Raw genomic sequence first — 25,044 nt, 5'->3', positions numbered from 1 at the left:
TGTAAAGTGGATCAATCCTAAATTACGACAGTATAAATTTCATTTTATTTCGAATAACTAGTGAATTACTATATGTCTAACTTCTACTTACAGAATTCAATATCAGAGTGCCCTGTCGATCAACCGTAAAGCTTAACTGTTCCACAACACTGCCACTAAGATATCTCTTATACAACGCTCTCTGTTCCTCAGGCTGCTCCCGTTCTACGATAAACTACTTTCAAACATTGCCATATTCTCTTCGGAAAGTACATTCCCGTCGTCACTAACACTGAATCTGTAATTCTTTTGTTTGTTTTCTTGTTTATGTATTGCCATGTTTGTATTTAACTCTCTTATTTTTATCTAAAGCATCTTGACTTGCTTTTGTTAATCTATTATAGTTTCAGTGTAAAATGGCCATTTAAGTTCTCTATCCGAAACTTGGAATAAATATATACTTCCCACACACTTCAAACACCAAAGTACGAATGACCAAAATGGTCATCTGTATAATACAGAGTAAAGTTAATATATTTGAAGCCTGTGCTATTAAACTCAACAATCTTATAACAGATTTTGTATGAAACAAATATTTGAACCTTCATCACTTCATTGTAAATGTTACAACATATTTTTATAGTAAAGCAAGAAAAACGAAAAAGTATAAATACCTTGTTGAAGGTATTTATGGTAGGTTGTAAGTAGAACACAAAAATGTTGTCTACTTGAACTTTATTTTACCTTTAATGTTCACAAACTTAACTTGCTCTCGTTCTCATACTTTTCACACAGAAATGGTCTATTGTAGTTGCATTTAGCATCGTTGAGTTTTCCTTCGATGTTGATCGTCCCACAGTCTTCTTCTCCATTATTGTTGGGCTCGCCAGCATTCCAAGAATTGTAGATGGCATACAGATCGTCTCCTAAAACAAACACAATTACTATAAGCAAATATTCATATGATGTAACATATAATTTACAAATTTACCTAGTTCCCCTCGATAGTATAAGAGTATAGTGCAGTGGGCCCCAAAGTGTGCCCCGTGGCTGGATTAGAAGGGCGCCGAAAAATCTTCCATATTTTCATTGAAATGACAGTGATTGTTATGATTATGATTGATTGAACATGTTCCAAATATGTGCTTATTTAGTAATTCTTATATATAAAATGTATCTGAACTTGAAATATGTGTTTCTTTGTTAACTTAAGGCAAGTAACCTAACCGCACTAACAGAGCGTTGCATGTGTTAGATGGGTCTACATTCTGACTTGAGCGTCGCGGAAGAATCTTGAAACTCTAGGGCGCCGTGAAACGCAAACGTTTCGGAACCCCTGATGCACCTGATTAATGGAAAACAGTAATTAAAAATTTTTGCAGGAATATTTAAACTTAATTTTAACAACAAATTATTGCATCTGTCAACGTACCTTAAAAGTAACTCTTGAAGTACCGTATCATACGATGATAAAATCAAAAATTTTCATTTATTTCATATTGAAATAAGTGAAAACTCCGCATCTTCATCACGTATGATACCCTGAGGTATGAGGAATCGAACCTGCCACTCCCAATTGATTTATGGGTGATGTAGCTAATTATCATTCATCCTCAGATGGTGAGAGCACTTGTCATGAGGACAAGTCTTAAGCTAAGCTGCAAGAGGTAATCCTGAAACAAAATACACTAACTAAAACCAACTGAAATGGCAAATAGTCACTCTTTGGTTTTTAGAACTTTCGAACCTGAATCATGATGGTGAAGTTAGGATAAATACCTGTCTAGACTTAGAAGGTTGATGACCGAATCGAAGATCGAAGTGTAAATTAAAACTGACCAAAGATTTCAGAAGTGCATTTTCACCCTCGGAACGTCACCTCTGGACAACAAACGGATGCCAAGTGTTTCAGGTCAACATTTGCTCTTGCAGTTTTATCCCTAATATTTCCCTAAGATATTCTTAAACCAAGCGTACGGACATGGAGACAAAAATACGGTCCGTTTGCCATGTGCGTTCGGTATTATCCTTTTCAAAAGTTTGCAACGCTTACGGGAAATCGGGTAACTCCCGTCGCCAATTACGCAATCCCGTTTCTCTCACTGTTCATTGGTGGAGCCGTCTCGCGTCACTACTTGCGCAGAGACTTCTTCTCGTACGCCTGGTCTACAGTTAGATGGTACGGAGTTTAAGGGGTGCCTCACTGGATGAAGATCGAATACCAAGCAGGGATGGAAATTTGCGGAAATTATCATAATTTCAGTTTTCTTGTATTAAGGCGTCGTTTAATGAAATTATAAGTAATAAAATAATCCGTAATAGACAAATATATTGGAGTAGACCCAGCCTCTTATAAGGCATCGTCTCTGAAATTTAAAGAAACATTCATGATAAGTACTAGACTAGAACCAGTGACGGCTCCAAAGAGGGACGGGGGGCACTCAGCAAAGAAACACGGGATAATAAATTTTCATTTAGACTAAAATTTTCATTTTTTGTGTGGTATATAGCCGTATATTTAATGCCACTGTACTCCGAGAACATATTCTAGTCCTCTCTGCCTCCCAAACTATTTTTTCCTGGTATAGTCAGTGATAAACCCTACACCGTAGAGGCGAGTCCATAAGTCAACGCTCTAAGCCACAGAAATGGCCGAACAGCACTTCTGAAAATGGAGCTGCTCCGAACATGACTGAAATGTTTGAAGAACTGATTCAATGATGCATTGGTGTGGAATCTCATTGAAGAACATTTACACTTGATGTTAGTATCACTCAGCCAAGACCAACACGCATATCATTGCAAATACATTTTGCCTCGAGCGATTAACTACTCATTTCATTTCATGTGCTACTCACCACCACAAAAGCATGTATCAGGCAACAACTTCTTATTTTCGTCTGTAACTATCTTGTGGCTGAGCAAGTAACTGAACGCGTCACCAATACGAGCGTTATCATGCTGTGTTACTTCAGTGGAATCGCAACCATGTATGTGGGCCAGTGTCACAGTGATTATGAACTTTCTCAAAACATAAGGAATTCATTGTTTCATTTTCAGTACTACTTGAAAGTACTTTTTTTGTATTATTATTAAACGATAACATTAGTGACAAAATACACCAAAATTTTACTCTGAATTTCTGAAGCACATATGCTTACATCTCAAATGAAAGTAGTGATGATTTCTCAAGGAGACGTTGCAATGGGTTGGTCCTTTCGTAATTTCAACCATCCCTTGGCTTATTCCCTAGTTTACCTGGTTTGTCTGCCAGAAAAGTAAATACATTGGACAAATTTTGTGTTTTAATGACTGAACAACAACGACAATTTTCCCCTGAATCTACATGAATGGATCAATCTCATTACATAAAGTGCTGATTCAAACCACTCACCTAGAACAGTCTCGTAGAGTCCCTCTGTGTTCCTGTCGTGAAATCCAATGTACACATAACGTCCCACAGGGATACCGATAGTCGAGACAATGTTCGAAACAGCGGCCTCTTCTTCAACAGAATTGATAACTGCTAAGTGTGTTCCTTGCAAGCCACAAATAACCATTGCATCGTCCCAAACCCTACCTTCTGTGTGGTAAATGTAGCGTCCTACAAGTTGCCCTGGTTCGTATTCAATCACCCTGCTTTCATTTTCTGTAATGATCAAAATTCAACACTGTATATACACTTTTATGTCGTTCATCATTCTATAATAACCATAATCAATAATAACGGAAGCAGTGTATCAAATTATACTACGAGAACCGAGGAAATATCATTGACTCTGTCTCTCTTGGGTCATATTGACATTACCCTAAACTATAAACTTTATAGGGGGGGGATAGAAGATGTGGAACACTTTGGTTTGACCCTGTGAAGCGTAAAAAAGAGAAAGAGACAAAAAATTGACCACTCGCTTAGTAAAAGTCAGCAAGAGAAAAGGGTCGAACTTACTTGAGACCAAGTTTTCTTCAATCAGTCCAAAAGCTGATGTGACACACGATATCAACAGCACAAATGACAGGAGTTTCATTGTCTTGTTAAGAAGTTGTAATCTACACGATAGGGAGGAAAATATAATTAAATCATATTTATTACATACAGAAATAAAATTCCAATTTATCATGCTATGACGGATGGCATAGATTTATTCTCATCGCATGACTATTCAGAAAACACAACATATCATCCTCAGGCACAATCAAAATATATGTGAAACTTTCACAAACTCGAATTCTTGGAACATTTTACATCTGTTAACTGAATTGTAAAGTTTTCTTTGTAACTCTCCATACACTTTACAGCGATTATCACACAGGATACCTCGTCAACCAACCAAACAGTTACAGCTGGTATTATATTTGATATACTAAACTAGTGGGAAAACTTTAGTAGAATTAGCAATTATTATATTGAAATTTGTGCAAGAATTAACACCACAAAATCTGAGATCAATGTTCTGTCTGAATAAATGTTATAGTTGTACAGTACTGTCTGTATATACACTGCATTGTAACTCTGAAGTACTTATAATAATTTATTTCCAGAGATATAACATAGTAAATATTAAGATTTTACAACTCATATAGGGGGCTAGGTAATAATTTCCTTATTTTGAGCAGTTCATCTATCCATACTTCTCCATAGGATTTCATCATTATAATATTGTATTTGCCATCATCATGATATGTTGGAATATCAGTTCGTCCTTGTGCTCATATTTGATTCTATATACGTCAACTGGGCCTCCCGATGGTCTAGTGGTAACGTCGTGACCTTGTAATCAAGGAGTCTCGGGTTCGATACCCGGTGGAGGCTCATGGTGGTTCGGATTCCACTTTAAACTGTAGGTCCAGTCCCGATTAGCGTATTTGTGCATAAAGCGGACTTAAAACACAAAACTCAAATCAAATATCCGTCAAATGTGTTGGGAATTATAAAACGAAGGCAGGCACATAGCCAGGGTGAGGGTTCGGAAGACAGAAGGACCCCTTCGAAATCCTACAAGTATCTATCGTAATTTAAATAGTATAATTTAATATTTTATAAATAATAATAAATACAAATATTTAAATAAAAATAAATTATAAAAATATATAATAATAATATAAATGGTAATTAACTAATTATTTTTACTACCTTAGCAGAATTAAACATGTTGTATAATAAGTTGTAATATACTGAGAAATTATCTTTGAGGCCTTCTATTCTCCTCCACACTTTTGCTGCTGCTGTTGGTAAGGGATGAACCTTTCTCACTAGAAATAAAATTACGAGCCTGAACGAAGGAATTAAGCAGCGATATATATGTGAAAAACAATTGGAACCACCCGCAACGCAAGTTAACTTAACAGTAAAGTGATGTCAGTTCGAACGTTTTCGACAACAATGGAAAAACTTGATTGCTATGATGTGCTTGAAACGCAGTTCAGCTGTTTTGCCACATCGCTGCCATGACGCTTATTTAAACATTTTATTTTTTTAAAGCACAAAATGTATCTCAAACTTAGACTTAGTTTTCAACCTAACCCCTACACTTTTATAAAGAACGGGTCGTTTGGTCACCCTAATACATATTGATACAGATAGCTTATATGTTAAATATAGTAACATTAATTTCATTAAAAATGATCATGGAAGCAACCTGCAGGCCACACTGTCATTATACACTTACTGACTCTGCATTAATTTTTAAAATGTGAGGAAAATATGGACCGTCTTTCTTGCATCGAAACGCCCAAAATCAAAATGGAAACCGACTTTCGTTTTTGTAAGAAAACAAAGATTTATCACCTTTTTATTAGCGTTATCGAAAACAAATTAATGATGCTTTATAAACTTACATTGAGTTTCATTGTTGATTATTCAACAATATTTAAAATAAACATAGCCTACTTACAGCATACAAGAAATGAAACTTATTTTCTATTCTTAAACCTGGTGAGAATGGCACATAAACGTTAGTGTTTTGGTGTCTACTAACAAAGAGTCAAAGATGCAGTTGAGTTCGAAATACTTTCTTTTTTTATAGCCTATCAGAAGGATGTCAGGCGATTGCAACACTTAAGATAAATGTATTGTCCTGTAAATCGTGTCAATCAAAATACAATAGAACTAACCCATGAATTGAAGATAATAATTGAATGTAGGTACACAAATAAACAGAAAATTCGTATCAGATAAATTTCTCCCATGATTTCACTTCTTTGGTTGTGGAGATATGAGGGAGAGAAATGATTTAATATCTCGATGTTGAGTAATAGTGAAATGCCTTCTCATTAATTACAGTGGTCATTGCTTTTATTTTCTTTATTAATAAAGAAATATAAAGTAATAAAGTAAAATAAGATGAAAGTAAGCTTGCAAGCAAGAAGTCATGGCGTGTATTAACCATTAACTACAGTGGTAATTATTTTTTGCTAATTCAATTAAAAAGATAACTGAAGGGGAAAATTAAAAATGAAAGAAATACAGTTTCTACATGGACACACACACACACACACACACACACACACACACACACACACACACACACACCCCAACACACACACACACACACACATACCTACAGATAGCAAGTTACTCGAGCTAAAATCTTATGCATTGTTTTCCGTGTGCGGTTGTTAAAGTTTAGTAATCCATTGTTCCGGTAACAAAGAATGAAGAATATTTTGCATTCGAATATTACAATGCATTTTATTTAACTGAACCGTTTGCTGAATGGAAATTGTCATATTTCACAAATTGAACAAATGAACAAATGGAACAATCGAATGTAATTTTTACTCTGTATGTGACAACCAGCCAAACAAAATCATCATTAGTGATATTTCTTGTTATTGAATGATCAGCTCTTGGGCACCTGAACTACTAGTGTTGCCAAACTATATAATTTAATTACTTCGAGCAAAAAATTATTATTCTCAAACTTATCATACACACATACAAGACACAATTATCACAAACAACAGATTAATTTAATGAGTCGAGTTATAGCCCTGTAGTAATTTCTGGTGTTTTTCAATCTTCCGAAATTTACATTCTGGGAGGAACCAATCCGAAGCTGAAATAAATAAAGTGTAAAACTATTTCCATGGATGCGCCCACTGTAAATTCTACTTAAGGTTTTCATGTTACAAGCTAGCAAAGTTACGGTTATGTGACTTTTCGAACATTGTGTACAAGACTGTGTCACATAATTTATAAATGTACGGCGGGGAACGAAGAGTATAGTTAGCGCACTTTCCAGCATAGCTTTTAAATTAACATTCTAGAAACGTTAATAATTGATTGATTTAGTTAACTTCACATTTCTGCCACTTTCGTCTAATCGCGAAGATGAGGATGAGCGATGATATGATGAAATTGATGAAGGGACGAACATAAAGAACACCGATGCCCAGGTCCAGATTCGAAGCAGATACCCTTGGCGTCGTAGCGCGCTGTGCTAACCATTCCTCCATGGAGGCTGACAGAAACGTTAATAAGTTAGAAGTATTTTTAACTTCATCAGCTTTAACAACCAAATTCCTCACGTACGAGGGCTATTTTTTTCAACCTCCGATAGGGCATGAAATCAAAGCCACAGTGAATAGCAAAATGATTTTTTGACAAATGTTACGTACACGTAACAGCTACTTTTCAAGTAATTACCAAGAAGATTCAGACATTTATCGTATCGATGCACCAGCTTTCCAATACCCTCTGCAGAAAAAGGTTCCGCCTATCTGTTGAGCCAGGTCTTCACGGTGTCCTGAAGTTCCTCATTGGTGTGGAACCACTTCCACCGGGAAGAGGTGGAAGTCACTCGGCGCCAGGTGTGGGTTTTGGGGAGGGTGAACAAACACTTCCCAGTGGAAGTGTTGAAGAAGGTCTTGGGTTGACAGCATGCCTCTCCGTTTGTTCTGGATGGCTCTGCGTAGTCTGCGCAATATCTCACAGTATGCAGCTGCATTGATTGCGGTCTCCTACTCCATAAAGTCAACCAGTAACACCAGTAACACATCTCTCACTTGGCGGGAGAGTCGATTGTAGCAGACATCTCTACGCGCCCGTCGTTCAGCTTCAACTGAAGCGCTGTCCTTGGCAGTGGTGGCGGTAGTGGCAGGGGGAGATACCAATCACGCTGCGTGACGTGCCGCTTCCTAGCGCTTCACGGGCCATCTGGCGGCGCCATCGGAGGTTGAAAGAAATAGCCCTCGTACTTTATTTGAGTGTTTTAAATATTTTGCGCTACTTTTCTTCCTCGCAACCATGAGGTGTATAACGATTTGATTAATTTCATGAAGGCAAACTCTAAAAAAACAAAAGAAACTGCCTGTGTTGAGACTTAAGCCAAAAGGTTTCATTATTGAGATTGCCCAGGATGTTCAATGTTAATGATAAGCAAACAGATTTATATGTAGGTAAGTACATATCTTCATATTATGCTAGAATCAATGTTATTGTATTATCTTTGCGAATTGTGGTATGTAAGCTCGAAAATGTTATTTTCGCATATTTTAACATTTATAATCTTTTATCATTTTTTGACATACTTTAGTTATTTTTACATATAATTTGCTTATTTTCAACATATCCCGACATATATTCCATATTCCTGCTACTACAACATTTTCCTTCTTGCGTTAAATTAAAGTTTTAAATCTTACAGACGATGCTTTTGATTGATTGATTGATTTGCTTTATTTTACTTCGCTTCTTGTGCCACTTTCGGCTAATTTACGTTCGAACCCGGGACCCCTGGCCTCGTAGCGCGATGTCATAACCACTCCGCCACGGAGGCCGGCACAGACGGCACATCTGTTCCTCTAACATTAATGCCAACAAGAGAGAATGCAAGCTCAATATTCCGTGTTGAAATCAATTACATATTTCACATATAGTCTCATTACCTCATGTCGTATCAACGCAGTTTCAGTCAACATAAATTTGTCTTTTAGAATAACATGAGGGGATTTACATTTCAGCACTTCAAATAAAGTTTTAGGAAACGCCGCACAAAAAAGGTTAGATTTGCATATCCCAAATTGTTTTGAAAAGATTCACCTTCCTATAAATCTTGAAGTATCACTAAGTATTTCGTCTACTTAATGCATTAACCTAAAACTATGCGTTTACAAGAAGAATTCGGAAACTTTATTTTGTCTGAAATGCCAGAAATATATACATTTTATGTCCCTTCCCTAGAAATGTTTGTTTCATGTCCTAAAGGTAAAATTATGCACTTTTATGTGAAATAACACCTCACAGCTCACATTCCAGGCACTCCTACCGAGTATGTTTGACTTCAGAAGCAAGGAAAAATATGTTTTCACCTAAAAATCTGCTCCCTACTCATTACACACCTCGAATGCTTTGGTTCGCTTTGTGACAATACTACTGCATACTTTCTTCTATTGTTTAACCAAAAAAACTTCGCCTTTAGTGTCAAATTTATATATATATATATATACCGTGCGTCCATTTCGATCTGCAGCCGAGAGTTCGGGAGAAACGTGACGGAGATGCCGACATTTGAGGCCTGTAATGCCAGCTTATTTTTGTGGACATCTTGCAAAACGAGCACTAACCTGTGTTATAACACGCAAAAGTTCTTCTGTAATTCTTCCAAGTTCCACCCTTATATACACAAATAAATACGCTTTAGAAATTATATTAAGAGCCACAGATAATACTCTGTAAAACATTTTAATCATAGTTTTGACCAGTAACGTCCTGCTTAAGTTTATATCCTTGAAAGAGTTTTGTGTCGATGGGGATCGTTTGGAGGTTTCGAATGTGCAACACTGTATCAAGATTACGCTGCAGACGAACCGTTAAAAGCTAATGGTGTTCGTGAGCTTCCTTGCAATCCGAAATCTCCTAGCTCAAGTTTTTTGTTCCTTCGCGACTACAGAGCTGTGAATATAGTGGCAGGCAGATGTAAACCAAGAGCGTGTTAATTTCGTACTGTGCGTAAGAGTGTTATTCTTGGTTACTTGCCGTTACTTGTTTGTGTTATTGCAGTGTGTATGTGTGTTGTGTCAGTCAGACGATTGGAATGCCAGCCGCAAGGTTCACGTTAGAACAAAGAATTTTTATGTATGACACTTACGTGAAAACAGACTCGTGTCGAGACGTGTGTAGGCAATTTGTACAGAAATTCCCAGGCGTGTAGGTGGACATCACTTTGAACAACTCTTATAACACAGGTTAGTGCTAGTTTTGCAATATTTATATAAATGTCTGCATATGTCCATAAAAATATGCGGGCATTACAGGCCGCAAATGTCGGCACCTCCATCAGCGCCGCCCGCCACGTTTCTCCCGATCTCTCGGCTGCAGATCGAAATGGACGCACGGTATATATGTATATGCCTCATCTCCTTTCAACCTCATTCTCTTCTATAAATATCACATTACAGAACAATTGTTTTCGACACTGTTCGTCTGTTCTCCAAACGGATCCATACACCTGATCTACGCCAACACATGTGTCACCCTTGAAGGAGTACTCTTGATTTCTTCTATAGGTTCTTCCTATATCAATGATGTTATACAGCTTGCACATTATATAGCGAGCTTAACTGCAGCGATCAGCTCTGAAACTTCAATATCTAAAAATAAAGTGAGAACCATAAATAAGGATGAAAACACGATATATAGAAAGTTGAATCCTAGTGGAAATTAGCATCTATATCCACGTTAAAAACCAAAGTTCGACCTGGCAAAACTGTATGTTTACAACATGAATGTGGATCAGGAAAGAAGCTATGGCAAGTTATGTAAGAAAGTTTGTACTATTTCACAGAACAGGAATCTAATTGAAAACTGCACAGTGCCAAATCGAAGCTAGAATTAAGTACTAGGAGTGAACATATATTTTTTTACGCCGAAATGGTAAAACATAAGGGTCGATTGCGCAGTATAGCCAAGTTCTTGAATATTTTTGTGAGATCTTACCATGATTTTCCCGCCCATATGAGGACATATTGTAATTTTTATGATAATATTTAAATGACGTCATAAGAGAAAATGCTCAAGGATGCCAAGGTGTCGTCATTCGGTTTCTGGGTCAGTATATTATGTTTATCAAATAAAATCAATAGCAAAAACTTTGTAACTTACTTGACGGTTCAAGTGAAATTCTGTCCGAGTATAATGTTTCGAGCGACAAAACACAAGACAACACAAAACCATGTAGAAGAATATTCTCGAGCCGCTGACCGAGTACGTTTATTGATGGACACATGATCTCGCTACCGAAGGTTTCGGATTTCAGTTCCGGCCTGGACAAAGGCATTTCTGCATAATGACACCCTACACAGCCCAGGTGTTGGCATAAGTGTGGAGTGTTTGGTTTTAGTTCTTAAAAAGGAGCTGATCCCTGTAGTAGTATTAATGTGTAAATTAATTCATGTTTAAACAACGTTTTTCAGTTTCTTTTCAAAGCCCTTACCATGATTTTCTTTTCAGTAAAGTGTTTGCCCTCTAATGGTTATGTGCTAATAGGACCTAGGTATAATTTCCGAATAAATACATTGTTATAACGTAACAGTCTGCTTGTTCGTAATGAGATGGCGAACACATCATGTTTGCATTTTTTTGTTCTTCAATTTCATGAACATTTGTGGCACTCGTCTGTTGCGATTCGCGATTATTAATATTGCGTGATACTTGCATTTCAGTTCGCATTTATTGGGAATTTTTGTCGTAGCCAGTTTATAAATGATCTAAATACTTCTTACATCACAAGTGTCATTACTATTTTGTATTTTGCTCTGGTAAGACACTCAAGTTGTCGTTTTCAAGTCGTGTCTCTTAACAAGAGAAGCTAGTGGCAAATTTATATATGCAAATCAACACGATATTTTAGGTGGACTAGAGGGAATCTAGTTAATTTATGACGTGTATGATTTGGTAGGTCAATCCGTCTACCAAACAGTCTTGGACAAAGATAGAGTCGGAAACGACGGTCTCTCCAGGGTCAGCACCATAGAAAGATAACTGTTATCAAATTAAGATAACTGGGCTGCAGTTCATTAATGACCTTGATAACATTAATACAACTATTTTCGAATCTCTGAATCATTCAATTCAAAAATACATCAATGAAAAAATGAGTGAATTGATCTAACCAGACAAAAATTTTGGTAGTGATGCCAAACAAACTGTTATCATCCTAATGTGACAAAAATATCACACACACTATCTCTCGCTGAAATTTATTTCTTGTGTCTCGTGTATTTCTACCCCACCCACATATCTATCACGGTAACTTGAATTGAATGAGTGATTGAAAAAATCCTGTTCTTGGAGTTTTGACAATGATGTTGACACGTCCTCTCCCCTTGGACTAATATTGATTTTTGTAAATTTCCTTTCTCGTTGTAGAAATGTTTATTGTTCTTCGCAGTTGCAGAAATATTTATTGTTATTTTTATCTCTGTAACTTAATTTCTTGTGTTATATAATACTTAGACCTATCACTGATAATGTCACAGGATAGTGAGTGACCTGTATGTTTTGATAAATTAATTTGGTGTTTTAAGTCCACTTTATGAACAGTAAGGCTAATCGGGACTGGACCTACTGTTTAAAGTGGGATCCGAATCACTATGTACCTCCACCGGAAATCGAACCCGGAAACCCTTGATTACAAGGTATTGACGATATCACTGCGCCATCGGGAAGGCCCTGTGGTCTGTATGTATATATCTTGTAAGACCTGTTTCCATGGTAATTATGGAGTGTGTTTTGTCCTTAGTTTTTGGCTTTGAGTTTTAAAAGAGTGGTTAAGCTGAATTGTAAGATGCTGTTATTTCTTTGACTCCAAATGGAATTACGCACATAAGTATTTATCTTACTAAGAAGTACAAAGTATAATATACGTACTTCCTTTTCTAAGTGAAAATTTGACTGATTTTATTTGAACAACGAATGAAGAAATATTTACCCATACCCTGAGAGCCAGCAAGTGAATGCTGCAAGTTCTCATGTGAATATATTCTCTTGTGTTATGTTCTTTGGATAAAGAAAATGTGCGAATGTTTCATTTCCGCAAGATATTACACCCACATACACACACATATACACACAAAGGATTTATGCATTTATAATTTCAATTCCAATCAGTGATGCTGGATAATTCAAATTCATTTTTCTCATTTTTCTGGAGACATACTTGAAGTTATATACAATAATTGGTCACCTCATGGACCAGAACCAATGATAGATTCGTGTGGTTCAGTTGATAATTATGCACAACTGCGGACAATTCATTGCAATGTTACATCAACATTTCTCTGCGAAAGATATGAAAGAAAGGCTGGTATTCTTTGATTTCAGCACGAGAAGGAAGAAGGATTTAATAGAACATATCTAATTTGTCTCATTAATCAACAATAATGTCTTGCAGTGTATAACTGATGGTCCAACATCGACTTTCCTTAAGGGTTACTGCAGGAATTGTGAAGATCGTTGTTCCTTAATTACATTGAAAGCTGGCCAGCAAACAGTTATAAGGGGTAATTTAAGGTACGTGAACCCAATATGGTCTAGTACCCAATATGACCTATTTGCTGTTTCCAAGTAGTTACAAGCTTAATTCAACAAATGATGTTAGTATGTTATTTAGACTGTCCGAGTGACGTGGTACATAGAAATACCAATCCACAATATTCAATTTTATTGTCGATTTGCAAAATATTTAGTAAAAACTTTTTCCCTCGCTCCGCTGATAATAGTGAACAAGGAGAATAATAACATTTGCATACATCAAACAAGCAGGGTCGGGCGACTATCACATGCGGAGAATCAGTTGTAAACTATCGAGCAGTTGTTTATTTCTAATGACCGACTGACCAAACCAACAAACTCAAGCGAAACCAAGAAAATAATAATTATTATAGAAAATATCAGTATTCACACAGCCCTGCTTCGTACTTCAGAATGTTTCTTTCCTTTCCGCAGAATCCGTATTATTACTGCAGTCGCTGCGCTCTTTGTAGGTAACTTTCCTCCAAAAAATCAACGACCTTAAATATTACGTATCTGCTTTCCCTATGTACAGTTTTCCATTTCATTATGAAAGCAAACACTTTACACTGAAACAGGAAGGAGCTCTTGACAGTGTAACACTTATGCCACAATGGAAATAGCTGACTGATCCAAGTTCCATCTGCGCGTGTTGATAATTCGATTACAGCGCCACAAGGGCAGTTTTTTTTACTAAGCTTCACTAAGCAATGGCAATGTAAGTCATTGTTTAATGCAAGCTTATTGCTTTCAATTGTCCCCGTGCTCCCCTTCTTTCTTGCCCCTGCCATGCTCGGAACAGTGTGGGCGAAGATACCATAGAAACTTCCTTTTCAAGAAGAAAAAAATAATTCTATTTACGATCATGTGTGGGTTGCCTCCGTTGCCTCTACTCCGTCTCACGATCTCGAATGTAACGGGATTGCAACACTGCATTGTGAACCCAGCGTTAGCAGTGCGTGTTAAGCCCCTAACACTGCAAGCTAGAAGAGCTAATCTCTTCTCCCTCCAAGCGTGCTGCAAACAGCGGAAAACGAGCACACGGCGACTTGTGTGAAGCAAACGTACCTCAGTCTGCAGGATCTGGTAAATCCAAGCGAATATGGTCGGTGATGGGCCGTGGGAAAGTTTGATGTTTTGAAGGAGATAGTGTTCAGTAAATAAGTATAATAAAAATTAATTGCATTACTGATAAATTTGGGTGTGCATGTGTGAATGTGCGAAAAGGCAGAATGCTTACTACATCCTGCAAGTGGTAGTCCATATTATGATAGCTCATAAGTTATACTTTGTAACAATGTACTTAGTTTAGACTTCAATCTAAAGTAATTTCTATAATGATGGAAAAAATAAAACTATGTAAGGTAGACTCAATGTGGCATACATACGAATATATGCGCAAATTTGACATTTGTTATTCTTATGCTAACGTATTGTGTGTGCAACCAATAATTTTGGCTTTATAGTTGAAAATAAAGTGTTTCTTTTTTAGTTAATATATAATTTTGGACTGCAATTTCAAGGTAATACTATAGTATGTATTAAGGCCTAAAATAATACCTTATAATTGTGACTTTGAAGGTCATTAGTTTAAAATTAACTTAAGACCTAATAAGGATATATAAATTGGTTGGATTAGAATAATTCCAGAAATTGATATGAAAATTGCAACACTAAGAATCAGGAAGGACGTTTCATTTGCACAGACTGTGATGTGTAATTCATGCTCTTTTGGTAACAAATTGTGACATGTCACTCCCTTGTTTATTGGTTCGTAAACTATGTTATTTCTTTCTGTAATCTCATTATGCCATTATGTAAATAAAACATAAGAGTATCAATATACTTAAGTACCTATAAAAATAACATTGTGGTACTTTCTTTACAATTGAAGACTAAAATTGGTAAACGCTGTAAGTGCCACAATAATTCAAACACCTTTTCCACGTTAAACTGTGAAATGTGCCATGCTTTATAATGTGGTAAATGTGTAATGTGGCTTTGAAGCTTTCCGGATCGGGATAGGCAGTAACTGAGCGAAGAAGTTAACAATAGGGTTGGGTGTGTAGAACAATAGAAAAAAAGGAAGCAATGATATTATCTGATGAAAATTATACGACTGTTTGAAAACAATTATTCGAAGTTAGAATGCGATGGTGAAATCAGAGCAGATGTAAAGCTTGGCTGAGATGCAATGTAGCACATCTGTCTCGTCTCTGAAGTCCCGCCATTTCAATTCACTTTAATCTTGATTAAACCCCATGAATGAAAAATATATTAGTTAAAATACATTATTGTATAGAAAATTACAAAACACATCTTGAATAAAATAACTATATAATTGTTTCACATTAAACCGTGAAGTGAATCAATCTCAAATTAGGGTAGTATTTTTTTATTTCGATTAACTAGTGAATGGCAAATGTAGAAGACTTGGTAGTCAGAATTACGTGTGTCCTACATGGCCATTTTTGTAATAAATTAATTTAACACATTTGAAGTGTGGCATGTTTGGATAGAATGAGGAACGAGGAAGTGTAAGCGTCAGCACCAGCTAGCATGCGGAATGGTGCGAGTGTAAGATGTGGTAGGGTGTTGACGTAGAGAGGTGAATGGTCGTAGTTTTGGTGGAAAGGGAAGAACGAGGTGGTAAGGGTGTTGACGTAGAGAGGTGAATGATCGTAGTTTTGGTGGAAAAGGAAGAACGAGGTGGTAATGGTGTTGACGTAGAGTGGTGAATGATCGTAGTTTTGGTGGAAAAGGAAGAACGAGGTGGTAAGGGTGTTGACGTAGAGAGGTGAATGATCGTAGTTTTGGTGGAAAAGGAAGAACGAGGTGGTAATGGTGTTGACGTAGAGAGGTGAATGATCGTAGTTTTGGTGGAAAAGGAAGAACGAGGTGGTAAGGGTGTTGACGTAGAGAGGTGAATGATCGTAGTTTTAGTGGAAAAGGAAGAACGAGGTGGTAAGGGTGTTGACGTAGAGAGGTGAATGATCGTAGTTTTGGTGGAAAAGAGATAACAAGAGTAGAGCAGTTGAATTAAAGCTGGCAACGGTATAGCATCGATCAAGGAGAAGGTACTCTCATCCCAGGTAAATTATACCAACTTAGCACCTAAATGTGTATCTGTCTGTAGTTGTACCTACCAGTTAATTAGAAATGTGGAAATAAATGTCTATTTTATAATTCGACTACTTAAATTCGTAGGCGTTCGTTCGTTCCTTTTGCCAAGGATGAACGTCCGCCTATTTCATCCCCTATTAGTCGACGTTAATTACCTCTCGCAGCCCTTTCTTATTTCTAGGAAGGATAGGGAAGCCTGTGTTATTTGTTGTTAATTTCAACAATCTTAGACGATGTTAAATGAAAATAAAATAGATGAACATGCATCACTTCATAGAATTTGTTACAGCACAATTTTATGGCAAAACGAGAAGAAAAGAAGAACAAATAGTTTTAAATACCTCGTTGAAGGTATTTGTGTTAGGTGGTAAATAATAATCAAAAATATTGTTTACTTTTGTTTTATTTCATTTTTAATAGCTAGTGAGAAGGTTCAAAATAATTATGCACTTTCGTTTTCATACTTCTCGCACAGGAAAGACCTTTCAAAATGGCATCGAACATCGTTCAGCTTTCCTGCACTGTTGATAGTCCCGCAGTTTTCTTCGCCACCCAAATTGTTGGGCTCACCATCTCTCCAAGAATTGTAAATGTCGTACAGATCGTCTCCTGCAAGAAAACATTTCTTACAAGCAAATATTTATTTCATGTAACCCCACGAATTTAAAAAAAGTTTAGTAGGCCTCCCGGCTAGTGTAATGGCCAATGCTGTCGCCTTTAAATCATAAAAAATATACAGGGTGGTTCATAAATAATTGACGGGTTGCACAAATGTGTTGCAAGTCAAATATTGAACTTACGTTAATGAAACCAGTCCAAAATGAACGAGGAACTCAAACTATTTTTCTTTGTAGATCTACAAATGTTCACATCGACTCGATAGTCTAGTTATTGCCAGACTCGCGTCAACATAGACCTGTCGATAGTGTCTATCGCTGCGATGATAGGCTCCCTATAGCTGCGATATCACGCGGCATCGTTGAACCGAATACCCTGTCTTTGATGAAACCCCACAAAGAGAAGTGACACGGTGTAAGGTCCGGTGATCTTGGAGACCGAAACATTGCACAGAACCACAAAACATTGTGAGTGATGTGGGTGATTTGAGTGTCGCCTAGCGGCAGGGATATGAACTCTCACCTTAACAAAACATACACGCACAAACTATTTTCGTTCCTCGACCTCTCTGGACTGGTTTCATTAACGTAAGTTCAATAATTTACTTGCAATAAATTTGTGTAACGCCTCAATTATTTATGAAGCACCCGGTATATAATTGTTCAATATTGGCTCGAGTTCTTGTAGGTAGATGATACAAGAGTGAACGTGGTGGTCCATAGGGTACAACACAGAAAACACTCTAACAGAACTTCCTCCAATATTGCAACATACAAAAACCCAAATTACTTGGCAAGGCCCTCCCAAAAAATTGAAATGCCTTGGGTGCATAAAAAGAAAGAAAAACAATGGGGAAAAATAAAACATAACGTTCCTGACATAACACCATTAAGCCTTGTCTAATGATTATGAAAAAAACTAAATATGCTGACCAAGGCAGTAATTTAATTTATTAAAAACATAAACTAAACGTAACGTTTCAACCTTCTAGCAAGGTCTTCATCAGACTCTGTATCAAGTACAAAAGTACAAAAGGACTGGAGATACGCGCTATCCCTGCTTCGCTCTGCCGAGTCGATTTCCCTCCTCCTTCTTTGCCGCTTTGTGCGGCCCTGCTCCACAGTTAGCTGGTACAGGGTATATCTTCTGGCAGAGCACAATGCTGAATGCCAAATTTTTACTCTCAATATGAAATCCCTATGCTTTCATCTCAAATGATAGTGGTGATGATTTCCCACGGAGATGTTGCAAAACGTTGGTCTTTTCTGGAACCGGCCCCCGTAGCGCAGTGGTTAGCACATCGCGCTACGCCTTCAGAATCCTGGTCTGGGCATGGATGTTTGTGAGTGTCCATTCATCAATTTCATCATATCATCACTCATCCTCATCTTCGTAAATTAGGCAAAAGTAGCACATGAGGCGAAGTAAAATAAATCAAATCAATCTATCAATCCGTTCTGAAGTCAGAATCACATTTGCAAGTACTTTTATTTTGTAACAACAACAACCACCACCTCTTAATTTTTACAATTCCCTGGCTTACCTGACTTGTCTGACTGAATTTTATGCTGTGTTATAATGATTTAATAGTAGCAGTAATTTTCAACTGTCTCTACACGAATGAACCAGTTGCTTTACATCAAGTTCTGATCTAAGAGTGAACAACTCACCTAGAATCGTCTCGTAGACTCCCTCGACTTTTCTGTCGTGAAATCCAATGTACACATATCTTCCCACAGGGATACCGATAGTCGAAACAATGTTCGAAACATTGGCTTCTTCTTCAGCAGAATTGATAACTGCTAAGTACGCTCCTTGCAGGGCACAAATAACCACTGCCTCGTCCCAGACTTTGATGTCTGTGTTGTAAATGTAGCGTCCCACCTGTTGGCCTGGTATATATTCAATTACCCTGCTTTCATTATCTGTAACGGTAGAAAACACACTTTTATATATCTTATATTATTCTACAATAACCCTAATTCGAAGGTATTGCACTTGTTAAAACGATTAATCTTCTAATTATCCACAGTTACACTAGATACAATACTTCGTCCAGTTCTCCACACTTTTCGACTCTCACTGCACTCACGCGTATAGTTGTTTACAGGGTCCAACAACATCGACTCGACTACTTCGTTGATTTCGTGTCAAGTAGTGTATTTCGTGTCTGTACCGTTTGCACTACATTCTGGGCGGTGTAATATGTAGTGTATGATCACGTAGTGCGTGCGAACAGGCATTTGTTGAATCTTCTAAACTTGAACACCGCTATCCGTCTACTTGGTTGAACGTCATTTCCTTGCAGCAGTCTGGCACCGGGATACACCTGCACTATTTAACATTTATTGTCATGATAAAATCTTTGATAAGAAGAAGAATAATTCATTATCACTGTTACTGTTTTTAAGAAATATGTTATGGGATATATAGTGTAATACACGAACTCTTAAGTCGGTTTCTGCATTTTATTTCTTGCAAGAATTTATATATTGTGTGCATGTTGCTAATTTAAAATCTAACAACAACAACTACACCTAGTGTCAAAAAGGGCAGCGAACTAGAAGGGGGTAATGTGAAACAATTGACTGGTAACATTACAGTTTGCTATTATCTACTGTAATGGAAGACAGGATTATATTCTCTACAAATACAATGTTGAGCACACACGATGGCACTAATGCCATTACTAATTTGAAAGTGCCAAAAATTATAACACATAGATACAGAATTCATATTACACGTGCAGTGTAAGTAACACAGAATATAATGTCAAAAGAGACGATTGATAAGCTATGAGGTTTCTGCATTAGCACATGCGTAGGAGGATCCAGAATTATTTTTTGAGAGGAGCAAAGAAGCATAAGGCAAGTATAAGCATATCGTTGATATAACTTTGAACCTACAGTTTAATGTGGCTTGGTTGGTTGATTTGATGTTTTGAAGTCCACTTTAATTCACAGTAAGGCTAATCGGGACTGGACCTAAAGTATAAATTGGGATTCAATCAATCCGCTGTAACATAGCACATTCACTGGGATTCGAATCTGGAAGAAAGAATGAAGTTTGAAAATACATTTACTAATTCAAATGTCACAATCATCGGAAATACGCGTGTGTGTGTGTGGAATCCACGACTTTTGTGACACTAGCATTTCTTCCGTCATATGCGATACTGTATGGAAAATATATTCCATGACAGTTGCGACACCGTCATCTGCGACACTAAGTGTAAATAGCTTCCCGTCACACTTTATCCAGGCTTAGGACTGGTAGCATCATGGAAGCTGGTGTGTTTTTGAAAATCTTCATTAATTTTCCTTCACACTGGCATCATGGAAGCTGGGTGTTTAAAAGCTGGATGTATTTATCCTTTGTCAATGACGGATTTTTTAGATCCCTTTTCAGCATAGGATCAGACTGCAATCCCTTGTCAATGTAGAAATGTAGAATGCGTCGTTTCTCTTGTGGTTGAATCAACATCTTACGACGTATTTTCATTCTAATTTCTGAACGTACGCAATTCTCCTCAAAAAGCGCTTAAGATCTCTATGCATTTCATAGTCGCAAACGCTCTTTGTATTTCGTGTCATTCTAAAGAATGAGGGGATCTGAACCAGTTCTTTATGCAATTAATTGCTGGGGTGATGTAAATAACTCATCATTCATCCTCTTGATGAGACCACTCGTCATTGGCATGACGAGTTAACGCTTGGCAATGCGAAAGGTACAAAATCACACTAAGGAACTTAACTACAGAAAAGACAATGGTCACTCGTTGGGTTTTCTGAACCGTTGAACCTAAATCATGGCTGGGTGTAGGATAATTACCTGTCTATCTGAAGTCTTTAGCTGAATCAAATAAGTGAAGTCCTCTGTAAGCTTCTCCAATTCGTCGACCAGAGCGTCGTTCTACTTCTGACCTACTGACTTGCTGACCACCTTCTCTCTCTCAACTCAATCCCAAAAGTCAGTTCCCTCTCAGCTTGTCTCACCTCTATATTACTAGGCCATCGAGCTCTTCCTCTATGCCGAATCGTGTTATTTAATTGCTACCATGCAAACCGCCGACTCCATAACCAGAAGTATTACCTGTTTCCTGAATGCTCAGGAGGTTTGCATGGCACAACACAATGCATTGTAAACATGCCTCAGAGGTTGAGACAACTGAGAAAAACAAGTGAATGCCCTGGTCAACGTGAAGCGTTCAGAGAGACTTTAATAAAAATAAATATACAATCTTAGGGATTGATACGATTTTCTCATCTAATGTAATGTACTGACGTCGCCTACTTTTCCCTTTAAGATTCAAGGTCCTCCTCTCACATAAGTAGTCGTTGTACACAGCTTCTAATCTTGAAGTCTTCACTAATTGGTACACGTTAGGACTTGACTTTTCCGTCAATACATTAACTGCATAGTTCCATCCCTCGACTGCATTGTTAGTCCTGTGCCGCTGTTGGGAGCAGTTCCACATGGAAATGTCGAAAACGGAGCTGTTCATCCACTGTTCAACGAAATAATCCAAACATTTTCTCAATATGTCGTGGTTTGGAGCATCTTCCATCACACACAGCCATCCATCATCGAAGTGAGCCACAGTAAGGTAAGCAAGAGCTGAACACATTCTTATACACAGCCGCACGTCTGGATCTGTTTTGCAATTGTTTGTCAGTCCCAACTCCTGCACCTTTCGCCACAGACATTAGTTAAAGAGATAATTACAACCACTGATCTGAGCCTCGGGAAATTCTTTCTTCAGAGATGCTATTGCTGCTGCACGTACGCAAATGTCGCTAATTCTGGTAAACAAATTAGAAATCGTAGGGGAAAATCCAAGCAGTGTCGCTTATGACGAAAAAAAAACAGTTTTTGCCTTAGTGTTGCAAATGACGATGTCTGAAATGTCGGAACTCCGTGTGTGTGTGAGAGAGAGAGGCTTGTAGATACTTCAGTTTTATCTTCATTAGTGTCAATTTCTATAGAACCTCTTTCCATACTTTGTTTTTTGAGTCCTCTCCTCCAGTGATCAGAATGTAATCATCACCAACGTCCACAAATCTACTTTTGAAGGCTTACTTGTGCTAAACGTTGTTCTATTCTTTGGCTAACTGGAAAAGGATATAACATTTAAGGCTATTGAAGGATTCTATCACATGTTGTTAAAACAATTTCTGTTTATTGGGATATGATGATATCATTAGCCTACTTTCAATAACATTTAGTTTTTCCTTCTGGATGGGGTACTTGCCACCGTGTCCTTCCCGCTAAATCCGTCAACGAACACATGCCAACAAATCCTATTCTAAAACAATCGTTCTTGTACACAAAAATTGCCTTAAATTGATATTAGAATTGCTATCCTGGTTTAAGATACAGAACTTTAGCACTCGTTTCAACCAGGAGCCCAAGCAAATAACTGGTTAAATGTTTGTAGTAGCATAGGAAGGCGCATGGTGTGAAGTTTGTGAAGGTTAAAATGTCACATGGAATGGAAGGGTAAGAGAAAAAGGTTGAACTTACTTGAGACGAAGTTTTCTGCATTCAGTCCAAGAGCTGAAATGATAAACGATACCAACAGAACAGCTGACAGGAGCTTCATTGTATTTTTGAGACGTTATAACCTAAAAAGACAAGAAAATATTACTAAATCATTTTTCTTACATACAGGGACGGAATCCTTAAATTATGATATGATGGAATGCATAAATTTACTCTAATCGCAGATAAATGTAGAAAATAATAAGCTCCTCAGGCACAAACCAAAGTTTGTGTAGCCTCCTGCATGGTACCGCTTTTGCTTGCTCGTAATCGTTCGAATCTCCCACCTTGGGGCGTGCTACTTTCGAGCGTATACAATTGAATATAATTTTTAAAGGACAATAATTGTAGTAACATCAATAAAAAAAAAGTGGCGTAACAGCCCGTGAGGGCCTCACCGATGGCGCAGTGGTAGCGTCGTCGCCTTGTAATCGAGGGATCCAAAGTTCGATACCCTGTGGAAGCACATAGTGGTTCGGATTCCACTTTAAACTGTAGGTCTAGTCCCGATTAGCTTTACTGTGCATAAAGTGAACTTAAAACGTCAAATCAATCAACAACCATTAACAGCCCGTGAGAGCTAAGGACTACCTGTCGACTGCCCTACCCCCCACCTGCCGAGGTGGGAGATCATCCACACGCTGACGTGTGGTCAGCACGACGAACCCCCAGTCGTCGTTGTACATTTCCACGATCGGGTTGCGATACTCATTCATAGCTACCCAATTTTCTCACGGTGGTGTGTGGCCACCGGTCCCATACACAGGCCGAAATCTCAGAGAAAAGTTTTGGTTGATTTTTCCCTTCAAATAATATAAAATTCAACATTTATATATTTTTCAAAAATATGTGTAAAAATTTTACACCTTAAATGCACCATATTTAATCCATTACATGAAGAGAAGAGAGTGTTTAAGGGTGTTTTAGAAGGGAGGGGGTTGGAGAAATATCCACCTCCAAAATATTAGGCCCTATTTCACACGTGGGTTCTGGGGGGATTCTGAATTAAACGTTGGGGAGGGGACAGTATCCAACTCTAGGTCTTAGATTATGGCGGGTATTTTAGTTAGAGGGGGATTGAGCATTAAATTCATGGGGTGTATCCAATTCTTGGGTATTACTATTGTCTTAGAATGTTGCGAAATTCTTGTGTGGAGACTGAGATTTAATTTTTTGGAGGAGGCAATATCCACTCTTCAATATCAACAGTAAGTCTAAAATTGGCTTGAAAATCATGGTGGTAGGATTGAGTATTAAATTTAAAGGGGGAGATAGCAAGCTTTTGATAAAGTATTTAAATCTTAGGTTGTCAAGGAATTTCTGTAGTGTAGAGAGAGTTCGAACATTACATTTTGGAGACTGTATTTGGCGACGTCTAGAAACTGAACGTGCCAAAAGAGAAGCTGGAAAAGATAAGACTAATTAATTATCTCGGGATCCTAAGAAAGTATTGACACCCCATTAAATTAATGTTCTTGAAAGCCTGCAAAGAGATGGATATAAAAGTTATGTTGCTCGCAATATTGTATTGCAAGAATGCGTGTTTCTTTGGCGCTTTTCTGAGGTGAATGTGAAGTTTTATACTATAGGTGCATTACAGGACACAAGGATATTCTCGATATTCATTAATAACATCTCTTAATGCTTAGTGTTGGTATAGAGCTACTGCTTAATTGAAAGCAGGTGCATCATTTGGAACAAAAATATATCGAATCCGAATTTCTAACTTCACGTCACAGAAAAATTTTACTTTAACAAGTTAAATTTGCACTGAAGATAGAATCCACGTGATTATTGCAGGTTTCATACTGAAATTTCTGTCTTTCGTAGCAGATGCACGTACGGTATTATGACTATCGAAAAGTCTTCATAGTGTTTGAAGCTTGAGGGAGAACGTAGCAGATGAACGTAGGTTTCCGCCAGTGACAATAATACAAATTAATGAACTGCAAGAGGACAGAAGAGGAATTTTCTCGAAATTTAGTCTTCGAATATAAGTAAAAGTAACAACGAACAATGCCGATATATTTGTTACATGAGTAACTCTACGATAAAATATAGTTATCATCTTTAATTCGGACAAAATCCTTTCCGTAATAAACTTACAGTAAATTTCATTCTTCAAAATATTTAAAATCAACATAATCAGCTTACAGTTTACAAGAAATGAAACTTACTTTCTATTCTCAGTCCTGTTGAAAAGGCACGAAGCTAATTTTTTCGGTGTCTGCTAAGAAATCGTCAAATATGTCGTTATTTCAGATCGAAAG

General features: G+C 37.4%; 1 protein-coding gene across 1 annotated transcript; it reads right to left on the bottom strand.

Moving 5' to 3' along the window:
- Positions 1 to 704: 704 nt before the first annotated feature.
- On the bottom strand, positions 705 to 25,044 carry LOC146005514 (uncharacterized). Its single transcript, XM_083144759.1, has 8 exons — positions 24,952 to 25,044; positions 22,757 to 22,857; positions 18,904 to 19,158; positions 17,066 to 17,224; positions 16,771 to 16,792; positions 3,929 to 4,029; positions 3,374 to 3,628; positions 705 to 905 (listed from the first exon to the last, which is right to left on the bottom strand). Exons 2-8 carry the CDS (start codon positions 22,833 to 22,835, stop codon positions 733 to 735), a joined length of 1,044 nt encoding a protein of 347 aa, XP_083000885.1. The 5' UTR covers positions 22,836 to 22,857; positions 24,952 to 25,044; the 3' UTR covers positions 705 to 732.

The sequence above is a fragment of the Lepisma saccharinum genome, chromosome 23, assembly GCF_977018435.1.
Source record: "Lepisma saccharinum chromosome 23, izLepSacc3.1, whole genome shotgun sequence".
Lineage (NCBI taxonomy): Eukaryota > Metazoa > Arthropoda > Insecta > Zygentoma > Lepismatidae > Lepisma > Lepisma saccharinum.
The sequence above is the reverse complement of the archived record's forward strand: the minus strand, read 5'-3'. Positions and strand labels throughout refer to the sequence as shown.

What these genes read in the sequence shown, in the direction of transcription:
- LOC146005514 (XM_083144759.1), bottom strand. Translation starts at nt 22,835, where the DNA reads ATGAAGCTCCTGTCAGCTGTTCTGTTGGTATCGTTTATCATTTCAGCT. An exon ending in ATAAGAAAGGGCTGCGAGAG is followed by an intron (nt 4,030 to 16,770) that starts GTAATTAACGTC and finishes CCTATCGTGTAG; the next exon opens with ATTACAACTTCTTAACAAGA. An exon ending in TGAAGAAAACTTGGTCTCAA is followed by an intron (nt 3,629 to 3,928) that starts GTAAGTTCGACC and finishes TGATCATTACAG; the next exon opens with AAAATGAAAGCAGGGTGATT.